This window comes from Oryza glaberrima, chromosome 12 (genome assembly GCF_000147395.1).
Source record: "Oryza glaberrima chromosome 12, OglaRS2, whole genome shotgun sequence".
Lineage (NCBI taxonomy): Eukaryota > Viridiplantae > Streptophyta > Magnoliopsida > Poales > Poaceae > Oryza > Oryza glaberrima.
Window position 1 is genome coordinate 529,309 of NC_068337.1, and position 10,504 is coordinate 539,812.

Below are 10,504 nucleotides of genomic sequence, written 5' to 3' on the forward strand. Positions count from 1 at the left end.
TCTCAAAACCTGTTATATTTTGGTACTAGGAAGGAAGTACTGCCTAACATTACAAATACGGAAGAAGGTAAATGTATGTTACAAAATGATGAGAACACAATTTTCTAACTAGCAAATTGGTGTACATAGCAAATTAAACCAGCAGTAGGTGAAGGCATAAATAATTAAGATTTATATTAATTTATTGGTGCAGATAGATGGAACAACTCGATTGGCTAGATAGATAATATGCATGGATGTAAAGCTATTATATTGCAAGATAGAGTACTCAGGTATATAACTCCTATTACAAGATAGAGTAATCGGGTATATAACTCCCATACTCGGAGTATGTTCGGAAGTCACTTTTTCATCTTTTATTCCCTCTTTTCACGCGCATGCTTCTAGAGCGGCTAAATGATATATGTTCGCAAAAAAATTTTTTAGAAAAGTTACTTTAAAAAATAATATTAATCTATTTTTATGTTATTTCTAACAAATACATAATTAATCATACGCTAACGAGCTACCTCATTTTCTGTGTCAATGGGGGAAGTTTCCAACTTGCTCCAACAAACACAGTCTTAATATAATTATAATTGTGTCCCTAGTCTAAGCCTCTAAGGCATACTAACATAAGCATGATCGAAAAATAATCAAATTAATGTGTTTAACATATTAGATATCTTAAAGGTGCTGGATTAGCTGCCCTCCTAGCGATTTGGGAAGCCAGCGCCCACTGCGACATCGATATCTTAGAGGTGCTGGATTAGCTGCCCTCCTAGTGATTTGGGAAGCCAGCGCCCACTGCAACATCGACACGTCATAACAAGCAAAAAAAAAAATTTAGGCCCTGTTTAGATGGGACTAAAACTTTTAAGTCCCTATCACATCGGATGTTTAGACACCAATTATAAATATTAAACGTAGACTATTAATAAAACCCATCCATAATCTTGGACTAATTCACGGGACGAATCTATTGAGCTTAATTAATCCATAATTAGCCTACGTGATGCTACAGTAAACATTATTTAATTATGGATTAATTAGGCTTAAAAAATTTGTCTCCCGAATTAGCTTTTATTTATGTAATTAGTTTTGTAAATAGTCTATATTTAATACTTTAAATTAGTGTCTAAGTATAGGGACTAAAGTTAAGTCCTGGATCCAAACACCACCTTAATAGGCGTTAGATTAACTGCGGGCCCTGCAGATCCACTCATCGATTTTTGCAGAAATCCCCTCATTATTTCAGTATTTCCAGTCGAGTCCACTGAATCAGAGCCGTTCAACCCCACGCGTGGACACAATCTGACCGTTCGTCTCCTATCTAGATGGCTCCGTCCTTACCTACCCGTGGAATCGGTCGTCGCTCATCTCCCCACGTCGCATCCCGTCGTCCCCATCGAGCGATCCCCTTCCTCCCTGATTTCTCCGTCTAGAGGCGGCATCGATGCTCCTCGCCTCCTCCAAGATCTTCCATCGTAGGTCGTCGCCCACGACGGCTTGCCATCTGCTATCCCGTGCCCAGATGTTGGATGCATGATCTCCTCCGTCGGCACAATCCGTGTAGCCGCATCCATCGGCATTCGTCTCCCCGTACGGTGGCGACCGGATTGGCCACTAACCAGTGCCTCCTCTCCGTACACGAGAGTGGGGTTTTCTTATGTTCAAGCTCCCTCCTCGGCTGCTCCGTTCATCTTCACTGGATTTCTCTGGTGAGTCTGCTGCATTCTTTGCCTTCTTTTATCCCCTTCCTTCACCCTTCTCTGGTCAACTACATCAGTGGCTGCAAGCCTGCAAGATGGAGCTGAGTTGGGAGGCTGAGCAAGCAGCAACAGGAGGAATCAAGGAACAAGGGGGAAAATGTGAGGGAGGAGGAAACTGGGATACCTCAGTAATTTGCTAATGCGTTTTTAGGCTACCTATTCCAATCCCTCATCGTATGGTGTACATTCAGATTCAGATATGATTGGCTTGATATTTAGGAGGTAGGTTCATGCTTTGTCCTAATTTCAGTTATTTGTTTTTATTTTCACAAAATTGTTCAATTTGGATATACCTAACTTTTTCAGTCTTTAGAGGCCAAATCAAAGAATGCAAATAACTATGGAGTTGTACAGGGTTCCCTAAGCCCTCTATTAAGGTAAAGAACATGGAAATCTACCAAGTAGAATAGAAGTTATCACAATCTGAACTCTGTTGTATTGCAGTTCAACCATAACTCGAGTTGTCAACTTGCAAGGGTTTTCATCCTGTCTATATGGTCAAATATTGCCACTCTATAACTAAATGTTGTAAGGTATGTGATCCTCAATCCAGTGTTTGCGTATTAATTTACTTATTGTATCAAGCTTTTCTATTAACAGAGTTGTGGTTTCCTGTTTTTCTTGTTCTGTATATATTGCAATTCAATATTTTTATATCAGCTACTGGATGACAATGATTTTCGAAAACTGACATGGCACCTCACTTGGTCGCATTAACGAATCTAGAGTCATGTTCTATTTAATTTCAGTGATATGTGCAGTTCATTATGATTTCTCTAATATATGATGTGTCTCAGCCTGTGAGATAGTTGCCAGACACTTATAATCGGTAGGTCACCCAAGATACAAGTACAAAGCAAGAGATATTCATCAAAGGGTACACAACAATTTTGTAGGTAAGTGGCTTTCAGTTTTGTTGTAAAAAAAAACTTATGGGAAATTTTAGATGTGCTACTTTATTCGCTGAAGTGTTATCTGTATAGATTAGTTTCACCTCATTATACACGAGTTCATGCAGGACCAACACAAATTATTGCCATGCATTCTCTATATTCTTCACTGTGTATGATACATAACGATATAAGTGATATGGTGGCATTAAACTATTGAGAACTGCAGTTTGGTATTATGTGCCAGATTACCCATTTCAAAATTATACAAATGAAACATCCTATTGCAATAGCTATTGTTCGGTTTTAAATATCTGAAGAGGATTGTACCAAATTGTTCTTTTGTCCAGGACAGCCATGGTATCTGATTATTCTCAATTGTTCTTGATCTTCAGACAAGTGAAAAATCGTTGGTCAGTTTGAAGGAACAAATTTCCTCTTGCAAAATACCTATTCCTGTCTAGAGGGCCAATGCACTATCCTCAGCTCAGGAAAACATAATGGATGAAGCTGTCAATTGTTCCACTGAAGAACAAACACAAGATAAGATAATAGTGAACATTCATACTGCATTGATCTCTGCTCCGAGTTCTAAGCAAGAGGTAATCCTTATGAATTTTCTTATTTGATTTATTTCTGAGATGTGCTTATTAAATTTTTGCATGGTGGCATTAGTAATGTTATATGGACTATCAGGTCAATCTTGACGCTTCTTGAATTGAATCAATGCAAAAAAAAAACACGATTATTATTTTTGCCCTTTGTATCATGGAGAATTAGTAGACATTTTATGTTCAGATATTATAGTCATATCTTTGGAATGGCAAGACAAACCTATACCTTTTTAGGTGCTAAGCTATACATAATTACTTTTATGTTACTTCAAAGATGCAATTCACAATATTTTAGGTTTTGAAAATTGGACATACTACAGAGTGCTTAGGATGCAGTAACATACAAAACCTTCGTTAGCTGCATATGATATATAATATAATTATGTTTTCAGATGGGCCAAATGACATGCATTTGTAGCTCATCTCCTGATGAAGGTGGTCATCCCAGAGCTTCAGTATTGTGCGAGCTATTCTGAGATACACTGCCACTGGAGTCGCTCAAATGTAAGTAATTATTTTAAACAGTTATGTTCTACTTGTGTGGTTATTTGTTTAAACAAGTACTAACTGCCCATTCACTTTAGATTTGGGGCTCCCATGTAATATTATCCCACCTACCATGGCAAGAAGCTGTCTCAAATATAGCAATGCTCACGCTTCGGCCACTCTTTGTTTTGTGGTGGGAAGATAAGACCAAGGATATGTTCATCTGTATTGGACTGGGGATCGACCAACTGATGTTCTAGCTATTGCTAGCTCACCATGTCTAATAGGCAAACACTAAATGATCCGTATCGCCGATTCATAATATTGAGCTTCTAAAAATTATCCCTACAAAGGATTGTGCATATTCAGTCAATGGTGCTTGCCATTTCTGAAACCAGGCTACTTTCACTAAATGGCACAAAATGCCCCTTTGTGTTATTTGCGATAGCTGCAACTGTTGTGATCGGAGATGTTTTGCGATATAGTTACTACATGCATTGATTCTTCCATGCCATATATCCCAGTATGGCACATCACTCTGTCAGGATATAATGCACCTCCAACAGACTGTATGTAATCTAAGCATGAGAACATGCTTACTTACTGAGTGCCTGAATCTAACAGGAGGTGTACATCCTTAAATCATAGCAGTACGTCTATAAGAGCCCAAATTTAAACATAAAACCAATCAAGCTCATTACAGCTTGAAATGAGTTACTTGTTCTGTTGTCCCACACAGGCTAAATTGCCAGCTAAATATAACACTTTCAGTAAGCTCCAATAACATGTGTCTTAGGCTCTTTTAGACACGTCTATTACACCCGCACGGCGTAGCGCGCGAGACCTTTCTGGTAAGAATGTAAGCACCGTAAGGATCGGATCTGCAACTAGGCAGACGGGAACATATTGATCGCCAATCTATCGGTGGAGCATGCACGTATACAACACGAATGAATAGGAGCAATCAAACATCAGCGCCCAAATTAAACTAAAATGCACTTAACTAAAGACGTCAGCTTTAGCCTATAGCAGCGAGCATATAACTGTAATTACTACTCCCTCCATCGTATTTTAATGTATGACGCCGTTAACTTTTTAACCAATGTTTGACCATTCGTTTTATTTAAAATTTTTGTGTAAATATGAAAATATTTATATCATACTTAAAGAACATTTGATGATGAATCAAGTCACAATAAAATAAATGATAATTACGTAAAGTTTTTGAATAAGACGAATGGTCAAACGTTGGATAAAAAGTCAACGACGTCATACATTAAAATATGGAGGTAGTAATTAACTAAATTGCAATTAACAAAAACACTGTGATTTAAGAGCGTGCACGGCCCGGCAGATTCCATAACTAGCAGTTTTGATCAACAGTGCGCAATGCAAACAAATCAAATCAGAGCTAGCGAAACATTAAACGAACCTATCCAGGCAATCAGATCATTATCGATCGAACGAAAACGAATATAATGCGCTAATTCACAAAATAAAACACCAACCAACTAACTAGTTGTGCAAGCGGCAAGTTGGTCGATCGTGGATGCATTGATTATAGTATATTGAATTAATAGCAACGCGAGCAAAACACACTAAAACAACCGAACTAGCATCAACGCGAGAGAAAATAACAAGGCAGGCAGGCATGGCAGTAGGCGATCGATCGAAGCGAGTCGGCGAGAAATCAAATATCTAAACAAGCAGGCGATCGATCCATGCGCGCTAGGGCTTGAAGCAAGCAGCAGAGAACGTACGGGAGGGATTCGTGCGTGCATACCGCGGATACCCGTGGGTGGCCATATCACCACGGCCTCGCCTCCCTGCTATTGAGCAATGCAGGAACAACTAATAATGCTTCATCTAGTGTGTATATATATGTAGCCAACCGATTTATACGGATTTCTTAGTTTGGTTTTTACAGTTTTTTTTAAAGATATCGGTTTTTTTAAGAGATCGGTTTCTGCAATCAACCGATCTCATCAGGAAAAAGTAAAAAAAAACGAGGACAGCTAGGGGACGGAATACCGTTCTGACAGTATAGTTTATGATCTTGATCGCGCACGACATTCTGCTCCCCCCGCTTCTCCGAAGGGACGCGGCGGTAGTGCTCATCTAATCAAGTCTCCTATCTGGATTAGTTTGGTTGCACTGTGAGGAAGCGGGACTGGTTGGCCTAGGTGGGACTCAGCTGGGCTGATAGTAAGAAAAGAGTTTTCTTATTAGTCTACACACTCTGATGTGGACTAATAATAGTATAGTATCTCGTTAGGCCATATGCTGATGAGATTGGGACAATTGATACATATATTCACAATAAATATTTTTTTTTGGGTCGTGTGCTAATTAGGTTGGACCAATAAAGATACACACATCTACAACTGGTTATTGGGCTGATTTGGTTTAAGGCCATACCAAAATGTTGGGCAAGTTTTGGCACTACCGAATTTGATAGAGTAGATTTATTACTAGCTAGGCAAAAATTGGTCATAATCCAAATGCTATCAAAGTACTATTTGGAGCTACCAAAATATTGGCATGGCACAAATTGGCACCAATCCAAACATGTCCATTATAAAGTATGGAGAAATCATGTACTTATCATCCATGAAACCCCATGATACTTGGTACTACATAGTACCTTATATGTCATGAACCTCCAAGGTAACAGACCTGGTACTCCATATGTATCATATATGGTATCTAGGTATTAGACTTATACTTAGAGCCAGTATCTAGGTATCAGATTTTATAGGTATCGTGGGTATCATATATGATATCTGGGTACCAGATTTGATAATTAGACTTGGTACCTAGGTACTAGATTTTGTAAATACTATGGGTAACATATATGGTACCTGGGTATAATACTTGATACCTAGGGTATCATATATGGTACTTGGGTATCATACTTGATACTTAGACATGATACCTAGGTATCATATTTTATAGATACTGTGGGTATCATATACCTGGGTATGATACTTGATACCGAAGGAATCATATATGGTACCTGGGTATCATACTTGATACTTAGACTTGATACCTAGGGTATCATATATGGTACCTGGGTATCATACTTGATACTTAGACATGATAACTAGGTATCAGGTTTTATATACTGTGGGTATCATATACCTGGGTATGATACTTGATACCTAAGGTATCATATATGGTATCTGGGTATCATACTTGATACTTAAACTTGATACCCAGGTATCAGATTTTATAGATACTGTGGGTATCATATATACCTTGGTATCAGGCATGATACCTATAACATATATCAGATATGATACTTAAAACAAGATAATTAAGAAAAAGATGAACATAAAGCAAGATAATTAAGAAAAAGATGAACATAAATCTAGATAATTGGCCACGGATCTTTCCTGTAGGCCCAGCTAGTATGTGAGCACCTCTTGCGCGTGTCCTACAACTAATGGAAGAAGAAGTCACGTCCACACTCAGCAGGGCAGTGCGACAAAAGCCCAACAAGCTAGTTCATCACGTGGGGAGCCTATCGACATCTTGCATATGAGGCAGGCATCAGCGACATAACGATTCGCTCTTATTAATCGTCCCGTAATGACGGGATACCGTTTTGTAGCTTTTCTCAAAAAAAAAAAAGATCTATACTTGGGTTCAATGTCGGTTTGTACCGAAGATACCGACCAGGCGCTCTACAAACAAAAAAAGGCAGAGGACGTACGTGCTGATGCTGTATTGTTGCTGTTGGGCCATCAGATCCCTCAAGCTCCACACAATGGGCCTTTGGGCCTGCGATCATCCGACTGGGCTAGCGTTGCCTAGTTGTAGTGCAGCACTACTACTAGTGCTCGCTCCAGTCGGCTGTGAACGATGTCTTCGGTTTTATCGGGAGCTCGGTTCACGCCAACAAAAACCGATCTGTAAACCATAAACCGATGCATCTCAAAATAAAAACCGCAAAACCCGCTAGTTCGGCTCAGCTTGGTGCGGCTCGGTTCGGTCTTGGTCTTGGGTGTATAAAACCCACAAAACCTGCAAAACCCATGGAGGCCCTTCGTCACCTAATGGGCCGGCCCGGGAAGACCACCTCAGGGCCCATGAATGCAAAAGACATTGTATACCCACTATAATGTCTCTATCATAAGAGTAACAATGTAAATTCCCTGTAATAAGCAAACCCTAGAGGGTATGGGCCTGTACTAGGATTATAAATAGCCTCCTAAGGGCGCCATGTAATGAGGAGATTCCAAAATTTTTAACCGATTAATATATTGCTTTACCATTCCAATTATTCACTGAGTTAGCACGTCCTTCGACGTGAAGCAGTTGTCATTCGACAACAATGTGGGTTAATTGTCTCAAAATTCCTTTTAATTAATCAATTTTATATATGAAATGTATGCATGTATGGTGTTGATTAAATAAGGTTATCATAGTCATTTGTCTGTCCTCCTAATTTGTTTTAAATTAGCTAGAATTTTAAATTTTATGGGACAGTGAGTTTTATAGGCCTAAGCCCAACGTGCATATGGAACGGAGTTTTGGGCCCAAAGCCCATCAAGAAAAATACTACTATCTGACCAAAAAAAGGAAATAAGTTCACCAGAGGTCCCTCAACTTAACAGCGAGATTTTTAAGGTCCTTTAACCACAAAACCAGAAATGTATACCCCTAAACTCACACAAACCGTGCATAAAAGGTCCCAAGGCAGTATATATGGGTGGTTTCTCTGATGTGGCATCCTAGTCAGCAAAAAAATTAAAAAAAGTACATAGGCCCACATGCCAGCTGCACATATTTTTTCTTCTCTTTTCTTCTCCTCTCCTCTTTTCTCTCTTCTCTCCTCTTCTTCAGGCCAGCGGTGGGCGGAGAGCCGGAGAGACGATGGGCACGCGCGGATGCGAGCAGCGGGCGGAGCGGACGGCGGGCGAGCGCGGTGGCAGAGCAGCGAAGCGGCACTGGGCGGAGGTGCCTGGGGCGGCGGAGTCGAGGGCGGAGTCGTCGGAGTCGATGTGGGAGGGTGTGGGAGATGGCGATGTGGACGAGGAAGAGGAGAGAGAGCAGGAGGACGAAGGTGGCGGCGATGCGGGCGAAGAGCGGCCGGTGGGCGCGCAGGATGGACGCCGCCTCCCTGTAGATCCCCACCACGCCCAGGAACTGCAGCTCCTCCGGCTCGCACTCCATTGGACTCCTTCTTCGATTGAGGATTGGATTTGACTTGGATTCCTCGTCCGCTACGTTGTCGGTAGCTTATTAATTTGGTAGGTAGCTAACGAAACGAGATGAGATGAGCTTGAGATGGGATTGGGGATTGGGGAATTTTGGAGAAGTAGTCGTAAGTAAGCAATTGGTTGGGGAAGCGAGGTCTCGGACATGGCGGCGTCGGTCGAGTGCGCGGTCTGCCTCAGCGTCGTCGACGAGGGGGAGAAGGTGAGGCAGCTCCCGGCGTGCGGGCATGTTTTCCACCAGGAGTGCATCAACATGTGGCTCTCGTCCCACGCCTCATGCCCGGTCTGCCACGGGAAGGCTGCGCCAGCCGACGAGCTTGCCGACGCCATAGCCGTGCACATATCGGTGAAGCGCGACGTCGTCGTGCCAGCCTCCTCGCCGCCGCCGAGCTCGCCCGCCGGCTCTCCGCCCGCAGCTCGCATCCGTGCATGCCCATCGTCTCTCCGCCCGCCGCTGGCCTGAAGAAGAGAAGCGAGAAGAGAGAAGAGAGGAGAAGAAAAGAGAAAAGAAATATATGTGCAGCTGAGATGTGGGCCCATGTACTTTTTTTAAAAAAAATTTTGCTGACTAAGATGCCACGTCAGCGAAACCACCCATATATACTGCTTTGGGACCTTTTATGCACGGATTGTGTGAGTTTAGGGGTATACATTTCTGGTTTTGTAGTTAAGAGACCTCAAAAAATCTCGTTGTTAAGTTGAGGGACCTCCGGTGAACTTATTCCTGACAAAAAATGAGGCCCTATTAACTCCTAGCTGCAGGCCACTAGCTTTCTTTTTACCTCCTAGCCTGTGCCAATTAATTAACCAGCTGATCACTTCCTCTTCCTAATTACTTTCTCTATCCACAAAAGTTATACCTATTACTTTTGTCACCAAGATCACGAAGAAATTAAATCATCTTAAATGTTACAAAATCAAGGAGTAAATGTAAGCATGCAACCAATGATTATTTAGAGCAGGTACAATAGCAGGCTATAAGCTAGCTATAAACATATTTTAAAGAGATAAAAGAAGAGAGAGAAGAGCAGCGGTCTACAGATCTATAGCCAGCTACAGCACGGACTCTAAGATGTAATGTGTGTATGACATGTGGGACCAGGTATTAATAATGCAGTAAGCAACTATTGTATAAATTGGCTATTACATTGGCTATAGATGATTTGGAGCTAGTAGTTGGCTATAATATTAAACTTACTCTTAGATGACTCCTTTGGGTTCTAATCAAACATTTAATTTATCTCTTCATTTATAAATTTTAAATGCATTAAAAAATACAAATAGGAACAACTTATTTGGAAAAAATTAAATGTGAAATATATTGTATCTAACTTTTGTGGATGGAGGGAGACAGGGAGGGAGTATATGAGTACTCCATTTTAATTTACATACAAGGCGTATCGTTTTATGATGCAAATTTATTCGAGTGGCGCTGGTTTGCTACTCCACCTAGTACAAATATAATGTACGGATGGCAGCCAAAGTTGACTAGTACTCCAAACTGCTCCAGCTCATAGAAAATGTCAACTATAATTAACTTG

The 10,504-nt window shown here is 40.9% G+C and overlaps 1 protein-coding gene across 1 annotated transcript; it reads left to right on the forward strand.

Annotated features, from left to right (window-relative positions):
* Positions 1-9,108: 9,108 nt before the first annotated feature.
* Positions 9,109-9,426, forward strand: LOC127757096 (E3 ubiquitin-protein ligase EL5-like). The gene has a single exon (XM_052282518.1). The coding sequence runs from the start codon at positions 9,109-9,111 to the stop codon at positions 9,424-9,426; it is 318 nt and encodes a 105-aa protein (XP_052138478.1).
* The last annotated feature ends 1,078 nt before the right edge of the window (positions 9,427-10,504 follow it).